This window comes from Sinohyriopsis cumingii, unplaced genomic scaffold, assembly GCF_028554795.1.
Source record: "Sinohyriopsis cumingii isolate HCF-2022 unplaced genomic scaffold, ASM2855479v2 utg000198l, whole genome shotgun sequence".
Taxonomy (NCBI): domain Eukaryota; kingdom Metazoa; phylum Mollusca; class Bivalvia; order Unionida; family Unionidae; genus Sinohyriopsis; species Sinohyriopsis cumingii.
In genome coordinates, this window is record NW_028315875.1 from 4,955,632 (window position 1) to 4,978,844 (window position 23,213).

A 23,213-nucleotide genomic window follows, 5' to 3' on the forward strand; every position below is an offset into this window, starting at 1 on the left:
CTTGGAGCTCTTCATTAGGTAGTTGGTATTTGGACTGGTTGGCCTGGTCTTAGAATAATGTGACTGGGTGGAACATGATACTACATGTCTGCAGCATGGTGCTCTAGTGCTAGACATTCACTATAAACTGCCACACTGCAGACATCATAGCAATATGACTAAAATTGTTAAAGCTACATTGAAAGATCAAATTACATGCACACATCATCCCTAGATGATTATTATTTTTATATTTCATATTTTCAGCAGATTGATCCTGATAAAACACATTGAAAGATATTGTTTTTTATATTTGCAGATCATGGTATGTGCAAGTGCACCTTTCCTTATTCGGTTGTCCTGGAGATGATTGAGGGGGATATCACCAAGGAGATTACAGATGTTATTGTAAACAGTGTCCTGTCAGACTTGAATCTCAATCAAGGTCACTATATGTCTTTTACTTGATCAGATTCTTAGAATCAAATATTACTGTTTCCTTGATGTGCAAATATTAACCCATCTATAATGGTTTCCAATAAATGAATTTATATGAAAATTGTTCCATGCAAAGATTAGTGCTGTATGTGACCAGTGTAGTATTTAACATCATCAGAGACTGACATTTTCATAAATTTAAGTGCCATTGACAGCAATCTAACAGCAAGAAGTTCATATGTTACTTGCATTTTGTTACACTAGGCTGGTTATATATTTTTTTAAGAGTAAGGTCCATTACATGGAAAATGAATGAAAATTATCTGTAGCAGATTTTAATGATTTTGGCAAAAGTATTCACAAATCCATGATAGGACTTCGCACATATTTTTTCTAAGTTCAGTATTAAATTTCAATATTTTACTAGCAAAAGTAAAGAATAAGAATAATAGCATTATGTTTTAATTACATGAAATCCTTGCATTAAGAGATTGTACAATGGTGAAGTTGGGATTATCTTTAGTACTTTCTATGTTTTAAACACTGATAGTGAGAGAGGAATTTTTCAAAGTAAATTTCATAATACGAAAACAACTTAAGTTTTATAGCTTTCAAGGTGTATATACTAAATGAATATCATTGTATAATTTTAGTATTAAAAGCAAATTAAACTGAAATTCTTTGCTTTAAAGGGAATGTGTCCAAAGCCATTCTTAAAGCTGGTGGCATTTCCATCCAACAAGAATGTTTGGAGAAGGGTAAGAGAGAACATTTCAGTTGGATATACAGTAGTCCTAATTGATTTGATTATTTTTAAACATTCACTTGACAATAAATAATATATGCATGAAATAAGAAATCTCTTTATAGTATGTTCTAACATTTTCAGTTTCCAAAGTAAATCTACATTACCAGTTAGTTGTGTTGATATTTAGTGATACACAATTTTGTTTGTACAAACTTTGTAAGGATAGTAATAGTTATGTTAATTTTTAGAATGAATCAGAGCTTTAGCACAGATTGGAACTAATCGTTTAGAGAAAACTCAGCTTCATAAATTTTCTATCATAAACTCATTCTTTTCTTTTCATCTTTATCTTTTTGTTTTATAATGTAACCCTTCATTACAATAAAAATAAATACCAGTTTCACATTGTACATGTGGGGGAAGTCACAAGTGACAATGGTTAAAAAAGATAGCATTGCATTAGTCGGAAGTAAATTCCATCCAACAACAGTGCTGAGAAAACAAGAATAATTAAAACAAAAATATTTTTGTGATGATATATGTTTGTATAGCATGTCTAAATAGCAGAATAAGAAAATACTCTATACACACTCACTGTGACTTTATAAAATTTTAATTATTGATGGCAATTTTTTTATTCTTTCCCATCATACTTGCCAATTCTGTGTGTGTCACATGGAAAACATGGTTTTCGACGAAGGGACACACTTAACATTTTTTAAAATTCTTTTATTAAAATTGCAGATTTAATGAAATCGTGATGATTTAAAGTCCATCACTATTAATTGAATTTCCTCCTAAAGGGTATCTACTTTCAACTTTGAAAGGTTTGGGCCATTATTCATACATTTTGCAAGGTATTACCAAGCATAGAGCCATTTTTCATTGCACACTTTACTCAGCAGAATACAGAGATGTTGCTGTTCAGGTTATATCCATTTAACAATGAATGGAAGCTAGGGGAGGTAACTGGTGGGATTATTATTGCAAACAATACAGGTTGAAACACTTAAAAAGAATGACAGAAGAAACTGAACAATACATTTACACTAAAACTGGTTCTTTCTCTTACAGGAATATAGAATAAAATATGATAGAAATGATATTGATATAAACATAAAGTAATACAAACAGAAGTAATAGCCATTTCAAATTTATCATGGTAAACTATCTTCTTTGTATATTATTATATTATACTTAAATATAAATAATTAAATTAGCTACTTCAGCTCATTTTGAAAAGTGAATGACATGATATGCTATGATACTCACTCCCCACTGACCCACACACATGTTATTACAAATATCTCCCATTAGGTTCTGAAAACCCACTTAGGACTATCCAGAAATATGGCTGGTATATACAACTTGTGTCTGGGTTCACATTTCCAAATAGATTCCTAAAACCTGATTAAGGCATGCATTATTATTGGTAACTACTGTACCAAATGTGATTTAGGGCATGCATTATTATTGGTAACTACTGTACCAAGTGTGATTAAGGGCATGCATTATTATTGGTAACTACTGTACTAAATGTGATTTAGGCCTAGCATTATAATTAATAGCTACTGTATCAAAACTGATTGGGACATGCATTCTGATTGGCAGCTATTGTACCATTATACAATGCATGCTTTTCAGGCTGCAAATCAGACATAAACCTTTATGCAACAAGGTACTTACAGTTTTCTGACAATCTTCATCTCAAGATACCGTTATTGTGTATTTTTGTGACTGCAGTCATAGCAGCTGAATTATTTCATATTTAAAATTGCCTTATGACATGTCCAGTACTTGGTAAGTACCTATTTTTATTTATTTTTAGGGTTAATTTCATCTAGGATTTTGGTTAAGACCCTTGAAGACTAATAGCTATAGTTTTAAAGATCAAGTTGCTTTCTTGAACTAATGTTAAAAACTAATGTTTTGATTTCATGTAATTACAAATAGACCTTACTTCTTTTAAATAAAGATATGAGACTGTTTCTTATATACTTATCAAGTTGGCCTATTTTCCTTTTCAACAACAAAGTATACATTACTGGTATTTTGTTCAATGTTTTGTAGTTACAGATTTGAAGAAGGATGGATTTGTGGTCACAAAGGCTGGAAATTTGCTATGCAAAATGATAATTCATATGGCAGCCCAAAATAAAAAAAAAGAGTGGGAAGATATGATTGGACAAGTTCTCCATCATGCTGACCAATTAAAATGCGAGTCCATCTCTTTTCCTGCCCTTGGCACAGGTTTGTAATATTCAAAAACTAAAAAATACAGAGGTTAAGACCATGTCTGGAAACAATAATATTCATAGGTGCATTTTTAAAATAGTGTACTCAGCAGCAATCCTAAACATTTCCTGAAATCAAATGGTAATGCAGTATATAAAAGATAAGCAAAAGATAGATGGCATTCTGTAGAAAACTGCTGAAAACTTTGAATGCCAAGATACCATAGCACCTGCATTATTGTATGAAGCAAGAATATGTAGTTAGATAGCTTAGCTAATAAAATGCAGTTATTATAGTAGTTTTTCATTAATAATGGTTTGTTTAGTTTAATGTGTCATTTTAATGAATATTGCTTATTCATCATGTTTTGGGTCTGCATTTTAAAGTGAAATATATGGCTTAAAGGATAGATTTCATGGTACTACAAAAGATCACAGATTGCCTCTTCAAAGTATTTTTTTCCCTTTAATGAGTTCTTGTTCCTTCATCTGTCTCTGACAGAAATGTCTTCTTGGTTGATAAAGAATAGATTTAAAACTTTCCTGTACTAAATTATCCAGCAGATCCTGCCTGAGTAGGCTGCTCAATCTCTACAGTAATACAGCTAACAAGGTGACCAAGTAGGCCACTCAGTCTCTACAGTAATACAGCTAACAAGGTGACCAAGTAGGCCACTCAGTCTCTACAGTAATACAGCTAACAAGGTGACCAAGTAGGCCACTCAATCTCTACAGTAATACAGCTAACAAGGTGACCAAGTAGGCCACTCAGTCTCTACAGTAATACAGCTAACAAGGTGACCAAGTAGGCCACTCAATCTCTACAGTAATACAGCTAACAAGGTAACCAAGTAGGCCGCTCAATCTCTACAGTAATACAGCTAACAAGGTGACCAAGTAGGCCACTCAGTCTCTACAGTAATACAGCTAACAAGGTGACCAAGTAGGCCACTCAATCTGTACAGTAACACAGCTAACAAGGTAACCAAGTAGGCCACTCAGTCTCTACAGTAATACAGCTAACAAGGTAACCAAGTAGGCCACTCAGTCTCTACAGTAATACAGCTAACAAGGTAACCAAATCTCACTTCCTACAGCAGTAGACTTTTGAACAGTGATTCATTTCCTATTGTTGACCTACCAATACCATGTTGAAAATTTGCTTGACAAAAAAATAGATTTTAAGTAGACAATTCTTTCCTTACCATGTGTATGCCAAAAGCACTCAAATCCTACTTGGTAAAACAGTAGTTATAATCAGCAGACTCATTCTCTACAGTGTTACTAGTAATAGTGTGATCAACTGTTGATTGTTAAAATAACATATTTTAATAAGCCAGCCAACTCGTTCTATTCTTTATTTCTGCCAATATCATGTATTATGGATATCCACATCATGTATATATATAAAGTTTTATTTGAGTTGTTTGGTTAATGACATTTTTCTATTTAATTCTTTAATTCTGTGGCTGGCCTGTACTATAAGAAGAGTGTATGTATGTATTTTCTTCTTTCATGAATCAAAGGTATTGCCAAGTTCATGTCAACAACTAATTCAATCAAATTTTGCCTTAAAATAGTTGAATGGGGGTCATGTCAACATCATCTGATAATAGGAGAACATCTGTACCCTATAGCTATTATGCATGCCGAGTTGCTGATTGGCTCAATAATAATAAAAGTCAGACAAAGACTGTTAAAGATATATCATAGTACAGAATAATTTAAATACATGAAATCTTTTCTAGTGATTCAGAATTGCTGATTTGATGCATATATAAATGTGTAAAGGAACTGAATATGCAGCATTTCATTCTTTAGTTATGGTTTTGTTTTGTTAGAGTTACGAGAGGATTCATGTTTATTTATTTATTGAATGTTGAAATTGCAGAGAGGAAAATCATTTATTCTAAACAGACAGTACTTTGCTGGATTACTGTGAAACATTTAAGGACTTGGATATTTAATAATTTTTTTGGATGACATGAAACATTCAAGGACATTTTTGATATTCTATTTCATTGGAGTTACCTTGATTGGGATATTAGAACTGTTATCCTCTGTGGTGATAACACATTAGCATATTAATTAGAACATTCATTTCAAAAACTTTTTGTATTGTTTCTGGATTACTGTGAAATTGACAATAAATTTAGGAAATATTGTTGGAATTCATACCATGCTGTAAGTTTTTATAAAAATTCTTTCACTTCTTGTTTGATTATAAATTTTAGGGAAATAGATTTATATCTTGGAAAAATTAATGGCTTGATGGGTTTACCTTTTCTTGTTAAAGAGTGTAAGCCCTTTGAATGTAATACATGTTCATATCCTATATGATAAAATTTTAGAGTTTAAGCAGTTGAGAAATTCTCCTTAGAGTTACGGAGCAGCCAACTCTTTCCTTACAATTTCCATGTCAAAAGCTTGCTCAGAAACTCCTTTTCACAAATTTGAACTTCTAACTCACTTCCTTGCTCTTTTCCTGCACACTCAAATTCTGATTGGTTAAACATTGTTTTGAGCAGCCAGTCTGATACTGCCAGTAGCGTGATCAAATCATGCTTGATAAAGCAACAGACTTTGAGTAACCAACTCAATTCCTTTTGTTTTCTTTCCAATAGCACATCAAGTTCCTGCATACTGAAATAGTAGCTTGATTGGTAGACTGCTATGACTCTTATATTTCTTGTTTTCCAGCTTTTTTGGATATCTGTATATAAAAAAGCATTACTGAAATGCCACCGTTTTTACTCAGATTCAAAACACTTTGTGTTAAAATATGACAGTACTATTTAGAATTGACAAATGATGCATTTAGTAAATCAGTCTGGCATATGACATATTGATTAATTTCTCTCTGAAAATTCCAACACAAATTTATTCCTTTGCAGGCTATTTTCAGAACATTATTCAAAATATATTTTTTGAGAATCACAGCTGCTTGGCCCCTTTACAACCATGTGTTTACCATATTTGCATACTTGCTTTCCGCTATCAAATTCCATCTAATTACTATATTTTTTATATTATTGTGCCAGTTTTCCAAATCATCATTGAAACATAATCTTGAAATAACAGTATTCTACTCAGACACTATCTTTTACTATTGCCTGTTATTAACTCCAATACTAATTTTACTATTGCCTTTTACTAACTCCAATAATATTTTACTATTGCCTCTTACTAATGCCAATACTCTTTTATTATTGCCTCTTACTAACTCAAATACTCAAATACTATTTTACTATTGCCTCTTACTAACTCCAATACTATTTTACCATTGACTCTTAACTATCTCCAATACTATTTTACCTTTGCATCCTGCTAACTCAAATGCTCTTTCCCTGTTGTATCTTACTAACTATTGCGCCATGGTTTTAACTTCCTGTCAGTTCTTAAATCATGAGGCAGCATGGTTCTGACTTCCTGTCAGTTCCTTACCATGTCTGAGGCACCATGGTTCTGACTTCCTGAGAGCTCCTTACCATGTCTGAGGCACCATGGTTCGGACTTCCTGTCAATTCCTTACCATGAGGCACCATGGTTCTGACTTCCTGTCAATTCCTTACCATGAGGCACCATGGTTCGGACTTCCTCTCAATTCCTTCCCATAAGGCACAATGATTTTGACTTCAAGTCAATTCCTTCCCATGAGACAGCATGGTTCAGACTTCCTGTCAATTCCTTCCCATGAGACAGTATGGTTTGGACTTCCTGACATTTCCATACCATGATGTATTATGGTTTGTTTATGACTTGAGATTGGTACTTACATAGTACTTGCTACAAATTTGCAGCTTCAGACTTCAATCAAAATGTTCACTAGCACACACAGATAAAATTAAACTTCAAGAATAATTAATATCCACAAATTGGGCATTTGAAATCACATTTTGCTAAATGATGTTGACGTTTCTTGTTCAGGTGGATACTTACCTTTGACCTGGCATTGTATCTTGTACATAGAAGTGCTTTTTAGCAGTAGAAAACAATCCACTTTAACTAAAATATATGCAGAGATATATTTATGTACTATTTCTAATTTGGCAGTCATATAACTAAAAGTGTAATGTTTACCTTTTTTTGTGTGCCTATAAAGACCAAATCTTCTCTGATCAGCGTGAGCTGTAAGCTTACAAACTGTGTTTCCCAAACTGTTAAAATTTTCTTTATATCCTCTGCACCTTCACATGTCATCTGCATCATCTTAGTAATTTCTACATTGTTGGCATTATATTTTATAACATAGATACCATTTGCTTTTTAACATTTCTTTAGACCAGACAGAAAACAACAGTTGGGAGAGATTCTTGGCTTCTTGTATACTAACAGCACAAGAAAAGTAATCAGACAAAGCATAATTTAAACATATTTTCTGGTTTCATTCTGCCAATAAAAACCTGTTGAGACCTTTGGGCTAGGTGTCATCTGAACCATGTTAATGAAAGGTGGCTGAACATTTTGTTTTGAAACTCTTGCAGAAGAATTTCATAGTCTACCAGGTTGAATGCTTCCTTGATATTAAACAGATATATAGAATTCCTGTCAAGAAGCCTTTATGCATTTCTTTAAGTCTCATATTAAAGTATAATTATTAATCTAAATATAGTGATGAAGTATAGTTACTCAGGTCAGCATTACAGTGGAGTCACTCAAGTCAGCAATTTAATGGAGTATAGTTACTCAGGTCAGCATTACAATGGAGTATAATCACTCATGTCAGCATTACAATGGAGTCACTCAGGTCAGCATTACAATGGAGTGTAGTCCCTCAGGTCAAGATTGCAGTGGAGTCAGGTTAGCATTACAGTGGATTATAGTCACACAGGTTAGCATTACAATGTAGTCCCTCAGGTCAGCATTACAATGGAGTCCCTCAGGTCAGCATTACGATGGAGTCCCTCAGGTCAGCTTTACAATGGAGTCCCTCAGGTCAGCATTACAATGGAGTCCCTCAGGTCAGCATTACGATGGAGTCCCTCAGGTCAGCTTTACAATGGAGTCCCTCAGGTCAGCATTACAATGAAGTCCCTCAAGTTAGCATTACAATGGAGTCCCTCAGGTCAGCAAAACAATGAAGTCCCTCAAGTCAGTATTACAATGGAGTCCCTCAGGTCAGCATTACAATGGAGTCCCTCAGGTCAGCATTACAATGGAGTCACTCAGGTCAACATTACAATGGAGTCACTCAGGTCAGCATTACAATGGAGTGTAGTCTCTCAGGTCAGGATTGCAGTGGAGTCAGGTTAGCATTACAGTGGATTATAGTCACACAGGTTAGCATTACAATGTAGTCCCTCAGGTCAGCAAAACAATGAAGTCCCTCAAGTCAGTACATGTATTACAATGGAGTCCCTCAGGTTAGCATTACAGTGAAGTATAGTCACTCAGGTTAGTATTACAATGGAGTCACTCAGGTCAGCATTACAATGAAGTCTGTCAGGTCAGCATTATATAATGAAGTCCCTCAAGTCAGCATTACAATGGAGTCATTCAGGTTGGCATTACAATGGAGTATGATCATTCAGGTCAGCATTACAGTGGAATCATTCAATTCAGCATTACAATGGAGTCATTCAGGTCAGCATTACAATGGAGTCATTCCGGTCAGCATTACAATGGAATATAGTCACTCAGGTCAGCATTACAGTGGAATCACTCAGGTCAGCATTACAATGGAGTATAATCATTCAGGTCAGCATTACATTAGAGTCATACCTGGTCATAATTGGATTATTTGTGGATAAATATCCTTTCAAACATCAAAAGGAATATATCTTGACAAATCAAAGGAAACAGTAATGCAGTGTTGGGCTTTAGATCATGAAAGATACTCACTTTATTTAGTTTGCTTTGAGACTTTAAGGAATGGTTTTCTACATGCTCTTATGTATGATACTTATCATTAAAATAGGAATTGTTTTAGACTTAAAAATACATTTTATGGAAGAAAAAAATCACATCAAGAATTGTGATTAAAACCAGTTAAAGTTCATCTTGAACATACAGAATTCATGACATACTTAATGGTGTTTCTTCCCTGTATATAGTTGTTACAGATACAAGCAGAAAGAACAACAGAAAATGTCAAATAGATAAGTGCCTAAGACAACAATTCTATGGCTTTTGTAAAAATTATTTTTGACAGGAAAATCCAACATTTGCCACAGTTAATATCGATTGCCTGTGTTGGTTGCCTTATGACACATAAATGCAAGGAGCAAAACCAACAAGTTTTGTGAAACTTAACAAAATATTTTAGTTATAAAAGTTATGAAATGAAAATTTAAGAGGAACTTACATTATTATGAATTACAATCAAATTAATCCTGAAAAAGTTCTGTCACAAGTTCTAAAGAATCAAATGTTCCAAATAAATTCCAGATCCTCCAGTGTACTGGTCTACCAACAGTTCTGATGGATCAAAATGACATTGTCCAGAATTCATTTAAATAAATTCATAATAGTCCAAGAATAATATTTTAGTCAAATGAGTGCTTTGTAATTCCAAAGAACAAAAATGACACAAAATTTAGACATACATAACAGTTGTTTCAAGTTGTGTTTTAATGTGACAGATTATTAATCATGTCCAACTATTAGATTAAAATCTTTTATTACTCATCTCTTTTGCAATGTTTGAAAACAAAATTTAAACTTGTGGTAATATATATGATACTTAATTAAATTGATTTAAAATAGACTTATCAGAAAATCTGACTTGTTTTGGTAAAAATGTATTACCTTGATTTCAGGTGGCAAAGGCCTTTCACCCAAGAAGATTGCACAAGCCATTTATTCTGCATGCACAGACTTTACCAGTTCTCAGCCAGTTTGTCTGAAGAAGATTCGTGTGGTCGTGTTCAAAAAGACAATGTTCACGGCATTTGTTCAAGCTATCAAAGATTACAGCCCTGGTCAACGGGAATCCAGATGTACGACATGTTAATTAGTTTTCGTGAATTTGTTTCTGACATGGGTATCAGTTTCTGTATTTATTTCAAAAATAGCATTTTCATTGATACTGAAATTGGTGGAGTGGGGAAGAAGTTTCTCTTTCCACAGAAGGATTATAATTACTTATTGAGTCAAAAATTGTGGTTTGTTGCAGTGAAATAATTGAAGAAGATAGAAACTCCATGCAAAGCAATATATTCACAGCACAATCCCTTAATATACAGTTCCTCAATATACAGTTCCTCGATATATAACTATCCAACCTATAGCACGGATATGCTCATGATGGATCCCATTTAATTGTTATATTCCAACCCCTACTGAGGCAGAGGTATATGGTAATCTTTGTGTTCATCCATCCATCCATCACTTTAGTTACACAATGTAAAGAATTGACTTTATATGCATGATGGGGGAGGGTTGACCTTGCCATGCATGATGGGGGAGGGTTGACCTTGCCAATATACATGATGGGGGAGGGTTGACCTTGCCATGCATGATGGGGGAGGGTTGACCTTGCCAATATGAATGATGGGGAAGGTTGACCTTGCCATGCATGATGGGGGAGGGTTGACCTTGCCAATATGCATGATGGGGAGGGTTGACCTTGCCATGCATGATGGGGGAGGGTTGATGCCTTCAATTGGTTTTATCAAGCATGTTTTGCAGTCTAACATTTAATGGGGCCAGATTTGCAAGAATATCTCAAAGAGTTGCACTTACTTTAATGACTTTGTCATTACTTACTGTGTGGTATGTATTTTCTGATGAAGTGAATATATTTGAGAGCATTTGGCAAAATATGATTATCCATGTTCATTTTGTTAAAGAAAAGAAACCATTAAGTTACTGACTTTACCATTTCTTGGGTACCATAACTCTTCAACCAACTGAAATGGCACCCAGTAAAGTTTGAAAAACCCAGCGTCGCTTGATTGTGCTCAAGTATACTTCTGTAAGGAAAGAGGCATTACAGAAAGCCTCTAGTTCCAGGGTTGACTGACCCAGAATGCACTACATGTCACCAATAGTTCAAATAGTAAAATGTCAGAGCTTCCATATCATGCACATGAGGGCCAACATCTTAGTTTTTGGGACCACTGGCACTTGTGAATACAACTAGCCTTGCATACATATTTTGACCTGTCTCTTGGCTTCCACAGTTTTTGATAAGACTTGCCATTCTGTAGCAGTACATGACCTTAGCACAACTAGTCCCCAGTTTTGAATGGTTTACAATGATACTAGGTCTATATTAAGGTTATCACCTGAACAAGTATATATTGAATAATTACTTTACTGCAGCAAATTTTATGTGATTTAATTATATTCATGTCTCATAGCTGAATGTAGTGTATGACACAGTTTGCTAGTACAGCTAGTCCTGCAGTTGTTGATGGATTACCATAATTCATTACCTGCAGATGCACACCTCAACAAATCATTTTGAATGTGCTATTTATTTTAGAGTTGTTGCCTTTGACCCTTCATTATTATTTTAGTGTATGGCACATGCTTGTCCTGCAGTTGTTGATAGTTAGTCCTGAAACTTGTTAAATATTATGGCCACCACCTACTCTTACAGATTTCAGGAATGCTGTGACACTTAGTAGATATCATGGTCATTATCAAAATAATTTGTATGCTAGCAATTCATTGCACTTGTTTTGATTTCAGAAGAGGTATTCACATTTGTTACTGGAGATTCTTTTTCATCATGAGGTATGGGTGGGATGCAGGAGAGGCAGGTGTATATTTACCTGGACAAATTGCTCACCATTCTCATGTAATAAATGTGGAATTCACTGTGCTGCTGGAATTATTTCACTTGACTTTAATCTTTGGATAATAAAAACCAACCAAGTATAATGTAATTTCCCATCATTTAATAGTCCTTTTCACTAATGTTTTAGTGCATTATTATGAATCCCTCACTTATTATGCCAATCACTTTATTTGGACATCCCTCATTATAAGGTTCCTCACTTCTAATGCAAGTTATTCCTTTTATTTCACTGAAAATTATTATAAAGAGGGTCCTCAGCACTGTATTATTTGTATCATATACAGCCACCATTATTAAAAGTAGAAATTTATCATATTATTTATTTTCAGATTTTGCTCAACAGAACTTGACTAAATTTGAGTCAGCATCACATCATAATGGGCTTTATGTTTAGCAAAGGATACTGATTTTTCTTAAAATAATGATAATGAAAAAAATAATTTCTGAAAAGATATTATTTGACATATTGTTTAAAAGAAAAAGGCAGAAGTTTAGCATCTCTGACACATGGCAGATTACATGAAAGAGTGTAAAATTTATACAAATGATCAAATGGTACTGGTCAGCTTTCAAGGTGCTAAAAGTAGATAAAGAAAACACTCAAATACCTTCTTCGAAAATATTATTGATGAACATAATTTGACAAAATTTTACAAAGGTACTCTAGTGTAAAGAGTTTTGACATTATGTAAAAGGTGGAGATCTGCATTACACTTTGCTACCATTGCCAAAGATAAAATTTATTACTTATTCTCAGGACAGACTTACAGAATTTTATCAAATTTAACATAAATCATGTTGACATGAAAGGTTTTCAAAGTTATACAAGTGATGCCTATATACTGTACAGTATGGCTGCTGTTGCTAAAAATAGGAAAAAATTTTAAAAACTTTTCAAAGGAATAGTCCAACAGAATATTTCTAAATTTAACATTATGCATCCTAGCTTGAAGACATTTCAAATTTTTGCAAATGATGCCCATCTCCTACTAAATATGGCTGCATTACTAATAAGAAAAATGCAAAGTAAACTTTATCTAAAACAATTTACTAAACAGAATTTGACCAACTGAGACAGAAGACTGGTAGAAAGGCCTTTCATTATTGAACAAATTATGCTGGTGTACCATAATATTTGGATAAAAATATTTTAAAAAATTAACATGGAACAGTTGTTTTCCTAATATATGCAGTCACCAGTGTTTAAAGGAAACTTCTTCAGCATTCTACCAAAACACACCTTGGCCAACGGCTCTTGCATTTGGCCATGATGCCAATGTCCACAAGGTGACTTGAGTGATCTCATGCCAAATTGGGCCTCTTGTTTCACTGGCAATATTTTTTGAGTTTTCCTAATTTTTCCAATGCTGCAATAGAGTTTGAATGTTTAGTATGTTGTTTTGCACTCAAAATGTACTGTACCTTTTTTATGGTTCTTGAAATTTATTATTGAAATGTTGCAGTTCTTTCATAGGAAGGTAAATAATGATAAGACTAAGTTGAAAATACAGCCTGATATACTGATAATGTCTAGTATATTTGTCAGAAAAGAAAATCTGATCCAGTGTAAAAGTCACTGTCTGATGAGAGCAATGTGTTTGCAATCACTGGCTCTCATTACTTAGAATTTGGTATCACTATCAACAGTTCTTCAGGCTGCATTTTGTCAAAGGTATATGATGCACATATTTTTGTCCTGTAAAAAATTCTCTCTGTGTTTCCAGTGAGCGAAAAACTTACAGTGGCTGGGACATTAGTCAAGGAGAGGACCAGACAAAACAATTTGGTGTTTTGTATAACCATAGATTCAGAGTTGAATTTCAAAGCAGCAGTCAGAGACCTTGAGGGCTTTATAAAGAATGAACTCACAGAGAAAGAAATTAATTCTCCTGGAGAAATAATTTCAAAACTGCTTGATTTGCAGGTAGGTGTGTTTTTATAAGTACTTTGTTCTTACTCATGCAAATTATTCTTACTCTATACACCCATAGTAATTAGGTTTCAGTGTTTTGGTAGGAATACAATATATTCCTCTGTTTCTAGGTACATGTAGAATCCCAGATTTTCTAAACAAAGAAAAAACAACTGATGAAAAAGATAGCACATTTCTTTGATTGCCATGTGAATTATAAATATGGAATATTCTATTCATCCCTGCTGTACCTCCCCAAGGGACCTTGTTTGGTTGCAGAGAAATGACTAAACCTTGCTTCAAATGCATATACAGTAGGAACATCAAGTTTGACCACTGTATCATAGATAGTTAAATGCTTTTGAATTTATAACATAACTGACATACATAAATACAGACAAACAGATAGATGGAAACAGAGAGGCAAGAAATACACTAGCTTTTCCAAAATATACCTGCTTTTTCCTAAAGCAAGTATAAAGACCTTTTCTGGTCTTACACTGATTAGAAATAAACCATGTTCCTTCTTGTACAGACTTAGAAATGGTAAAGTAAATTAAAATGTCTCATTCCTGGAAATTACACGTTACTTAAGTCACAAAACATTTCAGCATTCTAAGAATACTGAAGTAATTATTAGGCCTTTTTGAAATAAAAGTAAATTATTGAATATCTTTTTATTTTCATAAGAGTTATTATCCTGATAGTAAGACTGTGAGCATAGACCTAAAAATAGGACTGTGAGTATTAGCCCTAAGGGTAGGACTGTGATCATAGACCTAAGGGTAGCACTGTGAGTATAGCCCTAAGGGTAGGACATAGCCATAATGGTAGGACTGTGAGCATAGCCCTAGGAATAAGACTGAGTACACCTAATGATAGGACTGTGAGTATATCCCTAATGATATGATCATGAGCATAGCCCTAAGGGTAGGACTGTGAGTATAGCCCTAAGGGTAGGACTTTGAAGATAGCCCTAAGGGTAGGACTGTGAGCATAGCCCTAAGGGTAGGACTGTGAGTATGGCTGTAATGGTTGGACTGTGAGCATAAACCTAAGTGTAGGACTGTGAGTATAGCCCTGAGAGTAGGATTATAAGGATAACTCTAATGATAGGATTCAGTGAGTATATCCCTAAGGGTATGGCAGTTAGTTCATTGTTAAGGGCAGGACTGTGAGTACTGCCTAATGATAGGACTGTGAATATGGTCCTAATGGTAGGACTGAGAATAACTCTAATGGTAGGATTGTGTGTATAACCCTAAGTGTAGGGCTGTGAGTATAGCCCTAAGTGTAGGACTGTAAGTATAGCCCTAACAGTAGGACTTTGAGTATAGCCCTAAGTGTAGGACTGTAAGTATAGCCTTAACAGTAGGACTTTGAGTATAGCCCTAAGTGTAGGACTGTAAGTATAGCCCTAACAGTAGGACTTTGAGTATAGCCCTAAGTGTAGGACTGTAAGTAAAGCCCTAAGTGTAGGACTGTAAGTATAGCCCTAAGTGTAGGACTGTGAGTATAGCCCTAACAGTAGGACTGTAAGTATACCCCTAAGTGGAGGACTGTAAGTATAGCCCTAAGTGTAGGACTGTAAGTATAGCCCTAAGTGTAGGACTGTATCTATAGCCCTAAGTGTAGGACTGTAAGTATAGCCCTAACAGTAGGATTTTGAGTTGCATGGATCAGCAAATGAATGTTTTACTTATTGATGGATTTGGCTGGCAGTATTTAAAAACAAACCCTCATCCTGAGATCATTCATTAAATTGGAGGATCTGAGATCTAGTAATGTTTTTCACTTTTGCTGAATATTGTTCTCATAACAATTTTTCTGAAGCAATAAATACTTTTCAATTAAATAAAGTTATGCTTTGTAAACTTATAAAGATTTTCAGGCTGCCAAGAGACAGTGTAGTATCTAAACAGGTTTTTTGCACAAAAAAAGACACACACACCCCAGATTACAGTAGGAATTTTTGCCACAATTATAATTGCAGGTAGTTGCTTGTAATTGGTTCATTTGATTGCAACTGTAATGTTTATTATAACTGGTCTATCCATTCTTCAAATGGAAACAATTTAGTTTATGTTGCTGAAAATTTCTTTTGCATTGCAACAATCCACTATTTCATCTATGCTTTTCAAATATGAATTCTCTCGGATCATCATCGACTATAAAGTTGCCTCATTGTACATCAGTCTGATAAATCCATAATATTTTAGGTCACACAGATGGAGGGAATGGGTCAGGGAAGTGCCATGGTGTCTATAAACAGGAAGAAAGGTGTTATCAAGGTGTCTGGAACTCACAGAGAGGTGTTAGATACCTATGACAACCTCCTGAAATATCTGCATAAGATTGAGCGAGGTAAGATGAAGGGAGGTCATAAGATACAGAAAGTAAAGAAGTCTTTCATTTCAAAACCTTTGAGAAATTTTATGGCACAGAATTTCTGCATGTGCAGTGATGTATTCACATCCCTGTATTTGTTTTCGTCAGTAGATCCTTCCTAATGTTTTAATAGGTTTCTCATTTTGTAATTACTCTGTCATATTTCATGTAAATATTAATTTTGTGTTGTAAAGAAATTCAGAACAGTTTCTCTTTGAATAAAATAGAAATAATGAATTTGTTTATGGCCCTAGTGACATTAAGACAAGTAATGGACACATTTTTAAGGATGATGGCAATTAGGTATTTTAAGTATTGGACACATTTACTTAGTATACTTATCACGTGTCAATATTTTAAGTATTGGACACATTTACTTAGTATACTTATCACGTGTCAATATTTTAAGTATTGGACACATTTACTTAGTATACTTATCACATGTCAATATTTTAAGTATTGGACACATTTACTTAGTATACTTATCACGTGTCAATATTTTAAGTATTGGACACATTTACTTAGTATTCTTATATATTATCACGTGTCAATATTTTAAGTATTAGACACATTTCTTTGTTATCCTTATATATTATCACGTGTCAATATTTTAAGTATTAGACACATTTCTTTGTTATCCTTATATATTATCACGTGTCAATATTTTAAGTATCAGACGCATTCCGTTAGTATACTTATATATTATCATGTGTCAATATTTTCAGTATTGGACATATTTCCTTAGTATACTTATCATGTGTCAGTATTTTAAGTATTGGACACATTCCCTTAGTATATTTATATATTATTATGTGTCAATATTTTAAGTATTGGACACATTTCCTTAGTATACAGTGGGAACCCGCTATAACACGGTAGTTGGGAGCCATAGAATCCAACCGTGTTATGAACCGAACCATGTTATATGCAACCAAGTCAGTTAGCTGAAGAAAATGTACACCCCCCAAAAAAAAAATATTGTGGGGGTGGGTAATAAATGCAGGCGGTAAAATACGTGCTTCATCAGCACAGTTGCTATCTTGAATTAATGCATATTAAATGAGAAATACACCTGTAGTGAAAAGAGAGAAGACGTCATATAATAGTTTACTTTATTTAGAGAACCATGAATTGGTACATATACGTGAATACTGTTTATATATAAATGTCTAATGTATAGCATGATCGGAGTATCAATGCAGTGTACTCACCTGCGAACCTCATCATATACATTGAATTCACAATACAAGTGATTCCATCGAAAATATGCATACACAGCTTTAAAATATTCATTAATTTTGTAACAGGTCATATTGGTCTGAATTCAGTGGAAAAACATGGCACAATCATGTAACGAATGACAAAGCACATTTACTTTGAAGTACGTTCGAAGTTGGTAAAAGTTAGTTTGCGTTTTAAGCCGCCGTTGGCATAAACTTTTCCCCTACAAAAAGTAAACTTTCACAGCACAGTTAAAGTGTTCCAGTCACATTGGAAAATGCAAAAATCCATCAGATTCCATCACTTTTATTTAAGTTTGTTACTGACTTCCTTTGAAGAAAACTTCTTTGCTGTTATTGAAAGATTGTAGTCGGCTTTCTTTGATGAAGGGTGCATGCGCTTTTGAAGTCACCACTAAAGAACAGCTTTGGAGAACCAAACGAATGCCCATTTCTTATTGTGGCAGCAACATCAAATAATTGTATTGCATGATTGAGACGGGGATTTTTTTCCATTTGCTGAGTATGTTTTCATAACAGTCGGTGCTTCAATGGTAATCTGTTTCCTTTGAAATTTCAGCAAACTGTTTTATCCGGATACACTTTTAAAAGGAATTGGCCATCATTTAGACTATTCTAGTTATTGTCCCTCCATGCCTACTGAATAAACCAATAAGATTTTTTTTTTTTTTTTTTTACATTTGTTTGTGGTAGCAGCGTGATGCTGCCTTCTATGTATGTGTCTGAATATTAACAAAGGGTCAAAAGACAGAGACGCAGGTGTTCTGATAACATGGATTATAACAGAAAACGTGAGTGTTCTGAAGGATTTAATTGTGAGTGAAAAGTAGAGGAATTTTACTTACCATCCACACACAAATGCCAGTCTTTGTAAATATATTAATTACTAGCAAGCGGCCGAAAATCCGATGAAAGAGAGATTACGAGAGAATGCCTCATCCAGTTGATCTCCATTACCAGAAATGTCAACAACAAAAAATTGGATATTTCACAACATACAGAACTCATGCTAGATGTCAGGATAAGCAGATTATGATATAACAATGCACTGTTTAGATGGTTTGTCAGTATAGACAAAGAATTTGTTTATGTAACAATAGATAAATTTCAGTGCATTTTATATCTAGTTTGCGGCTTCCTTTCATGGGGCCTCTGAATTTCTGCACTACAAACCAATGGTTGTATATAAAAGTTTAAACAGCCAACAATGTCACCAACAAATAAAAAAAGCCACATGGTATGTTTTGCAGCCAATAAAGAAAAACAATCCAAGTTTGCAACATTGGCGAAGACCTACACGATCCCAGAATAAACTTTTTATGCGTCTTTTTCTTCTTCTTACTTTTAAGAAGAAAGAAAAAGTACTTTTTCATGTACGAGAAAAATACATGTAAAATTTCAGGAGCCAAGCCATGATCATCTTGCATTTTTTTTTATTCATACATGATCTCTGTCCCAAAATGATAAGCAACTTTTTACAGTTTTTTTTCGTACTTTTTAAGAAAAAAATTTGTGCACAAGAAAAATACATGTATATGAAATTTCGGGAGCCATACCACGACCGCGTTATAGTCGAATTCGCATTACAACAGAGCGCATAATAGCGGGGTCACACTGTACTTATATATTATCACATGTCAATATTTTAAGTATTGAACACATTTCCATAGTATAATTATATATTATCACATGTCAATGTTTTAAGTACCAGACACATTTTCTCTTATACTGCACAACTTCAAATCCATTCACAATAACTAAATGACACTTGATAGACTTACTTAATTTCATTTGTTGTGAGTGCAGAACAGGTTCATGTACCAGAAAAATGAGGTCAGAGACCCATGGAACAACATAAAAATCAAGTGCCAAATGAGAGGGAAGTGTAGAATGGAACTCCTGAAGTCAGTATTATAAATATGAATAACAGTGGATTCAGCAATATCTGGAAGCTGTAATTGTCCTGGATGACTTAACTCTCCAACCAGCATTCAGTTTCATAATTTAAATTCCTTTAAAGCTGTATCCTTTATTTTATATTAGGTGAGATTGATGGGCGGGGTTTAGAATGAAAGTCTTCTCATTCTGACTCATTGAATGTAAATGAAAACATTTCTATTCTTGTGATCTTAAATTTTGGCAAAATTAAGCAATTTTCAGTGTTATATGGAGCCACATAGCAATGGATTATTGTTAGCTTTTATATGTACAGTGTGAAGTATATAATAGGTGTTCTGTGTACAGTGTGAAGGTATAGTAGGTTTTATATGTACAGTGTGAAGCATATAATAGTTTTTCTATGTACAGTGTGAAGTGTATAATAGGTTTTCTATGAACAGTGTGAAGTGTATAATAGGTTTTATATGAACAGTGTGAAGTGTATAATAGGTTTTCTATGTACAGTGTGAAGTGTATAATATGTTTTCTTTGTAGAGTGTGAAGTGTATAATAGGTTTTCTATGAACAGTGTGAAGTGTATAATAGGTTTTCTATGTACAGTGTGAAGTGTATAATAGTTTTTCTATGTACAGTGTGAAGTGTATAATAGGTTTTCTATGAACAGTGTGAAGTGTATAATAGGTTTTCTATGCACAGTGTGAAGTGTATAATAGGTTTTATATGAAACTTACAAATAGGACAGTCTAAGAGCATAATTTAAAATAGTAAACATTAATGAAAATTGCCAATACCACTGCAACATTTAAAAACCATTGTGTATACTGTATTTACTTTTTTTAATTGTGTGTATATGCCTTCATTTCATTGCTATTCTATATTGAATTAGATTACAATATTATATTTATGGAAGATTTTGTTAATCTTTGTGCATTTAAGTGAATATGTATGTTTTTGTAATTTTGTAGATAATGTACAGAGTTTTTGACCTTTTTTCTCCTTATTTAGGTATCTCTGACCCAAATGGTTTCTCATTGTCTGACCCAGGATTTCATCTTGTCCATATAACCTTATGTGGATGAGGGGTTGGGGGACTTCAGAGGTGTATACTAAATTGTTAGGACATTTTGGATAATTACTATTTATACCTATATATATGCATAATAAGGTTCTGTCCACCTCTCCAATTTTCTACAAACACTTTTATTTATGTATTTTTCTGTTATGTCTCTCTCCACTCTAATATGTTCTCTTATTTCACTGCTCCTATCCTTCCTCTGCATATATATATATATATATATATATATATATATATATATCACATACCAACACCTACTTCCCTTACCTACAAAATATGATTTCTTTATCCTTACTAAATGGAGGATTTTTTTCTCTCACACTACACTCCCTTTGGTCATGTATCCATGGTGCTGGTACCGACTATGCCATTAACGCCTCACTCTGTCCTTGGTTACTGTCCTCCTGATAAAAGCAGTCATTATCATTTTTACCTGGCCAATGTTTAGATAGGGGATGGCATAGTTCCTGGGACCCTTGTTCTTCCTCCCATGGATCCTCGTTACCCATACATCATTTATGGCTCTACCATGGACACTACAACCAATCCCCAAATGTTTGTCATCTTTTATGATATGCAGGCCTATCCTTGATACCATATTCATTCTGTTAAATAAATATTAATATGCACTTATGACTCTGTGACAGAGAATACAACTAATACCCAAATATTTGTCATATTTCAAGGTCTATCCTTCATACCATGTTGCAGTCTGTTAAAAACTTATCATCTCTGATTCAGTTTTTTTTCTTCAAACAAATTTAGAACACTACAGACTGGAAAGATATATCCTAATATGAATCTGCTTTATCTCCAATTTTAACAGAGTGAGAAAGATGTATTATCTTGTGTGTAGTTCAAAAGAGGTATTACCTTGTGTGTAGTTCAAAAGAGGTATTACCTTGTGTGTAGTTCAAAAGAGGTATTACCTTGTGTGTAGTTCAAAAGATGTATTACCTTGTGTGTAGTTCAGAAGAGGTATTACCTTGTGTATAGTTCAAAAGATGTATTCATCTTGTACGTAGTTTAAAAGAGGTATTACCTTGTGTGTAGTTCAAAAGATGTATTCATTCTTGTACATAGTTTAAAAGAGGTATTACCTTGTGTGTAGTTCAAAAGATGTATTCATTCTTGTACATAGTTTAAAAGAGGTATACCTTGTGTGTAGTTCAAAAGATGTATTACCTAGTGTGTAGTTCAAAAGATGTATTACATTTTGTGTAGTTCAAAAGATGTATTACCTTGTGTGTAGTTCAAAAGAGGTATTACCTTGTGTGTAGTTCAAAAGATGTATTATCTTGTACGTAGTTTAAAAGATGTATTACCTTGTGTGTAGTTCAAAAGATGTATTCATGTTGTACGTGGTTTAAAAGATGTATTTCTCTGGTATGTAGTTCAAAAGATGTATTTATCTTGCATGTAGTTCAAAAGATGTATTTATCTTGTACATTTATCTTGTACATAGTTCAAAAGATGTATTTATCTTGCACATAGTTCAAAAGATGTATTAATTTTGTACATAGTTCAAAAGTTGTATTTATCTTGTACATAGTTCAAAAGATTTATTTATCTTGTCTGTGGTGAGAAAGAGGTATTTATTTTGTATATTTAGTTATAATTTTTGGATACGCATATAAAAAAAATTAACATTCAGTGACACATAACAGCGTGACATCATCATAGGAATGTGCATTCAGTGGTTAAGGAAGACATTTCCATGCTGAATTATGAGGTAAATGCTGCTATCAGCATACACAATCCAAATTTTATTTCATCTTTGTGTTAGAGTTGAAATAATGACTTTAAAAGGGAATGGGTACTCAGATATTATTTAAAATTGTGATTGTGATTATGACATTGAAAACTTTTATCTTTTAAAACAGATGCCTCATTTTGATGAATTTTATGAATTATTTTATAGTAATATTAAATATGTGTAAAGATTAAATGCAGATATTCTGATGAAGAAATAATTAGTGAATTGAGTACCAATTCATTTAATTTGTCAGTCACCATATTTTGTTTTAAATCTACAAGCCAATATTTATTACAAAATTAATCTGCTTTGTCTCACCAAAACCATAATGAGAGAAAGAGGTATCTCTCTTGTATATTTAGCTATAATTTTTGGATACTGTATGCAGTTGGTGTTGAAGTCAGCACAGTGCAGTTGGTGTTGTACAATTGGTATTGAAGTCAACAGAATACAATTGGTATTGAAGTCAACAGTATGCAGTTGGTGTTGAAGTCAACAGAATGCAGTTGGTGTTGTACAATTGGTATTGAAGTCAACAGAATGCAGTTGGTATTGAAGTCAACAGAATGCAGTTGGTGTTGAAGTCAACACAGTGCAGTTGGTGTTGTACAATTGGTACTGAAGTCAACAGAATGCAGTTGGTATTGAAATCAACAGAATGCAGTTGGTGTTGAAGTCAACACAGTGCAGTTGGTGTTGTACAATTGGTATTGAAGTCAACAGAATGCAGTTGGCATTGTACAATTGATACTGAAGTCAACAGAATGCAGTTGGTATTGAAGTCAACAGAATGCAGT

The 23,213-nt window shown here is 33.7% G+C and overlaps 1 protein-coding gene across 1 annotated transcript in view; it reads left to right on the top strand.

Moving 5' to 3' along the window:
• LOC149774607 (uncharacterized) overlaps nucleotides 1-22,554 on the top strand; it is a 78,221-nt gene extending 55,667 nt beyond the window's left edge. The window contains exons 9-15 of the mRNA XM_089945065.1: nucleotides 299-424; nucleotides 1,110-1,175; nucleotides 3,236-3,415; nucleotides 10,158-10,337; nucleotides 13,870-14,069; nucleotides 16,277-16,421; nucleotides 19,493-22,554. Coding sequence (XP_089801191.1) covers nucleotides 299-424; nucleotides 1,110-1,175; nucleotides 3,236-3,415; nucleotides 10,158-10,337; nucleotides 13,870-14,069; nucleotides 16,277-16,421; nucleotides 19,493-19,518 — 923 coding nt within the window. The 3' untranslated portion in view covers nucleotides 19,519-22,554. The remainder of the gene's footprint in view (nucleotides 1-298; nucleotides 425-1,109; nucleotides 1,176-3,235; nucleotides 3,416-10,157; nucleotides 10,338-13,869; nucleotides 14,070-16,276; nucleotides 16,422-19,492) is intronic.
• Nucleotides 22,555-23,213: the final 659 nt, after the last annotated feature.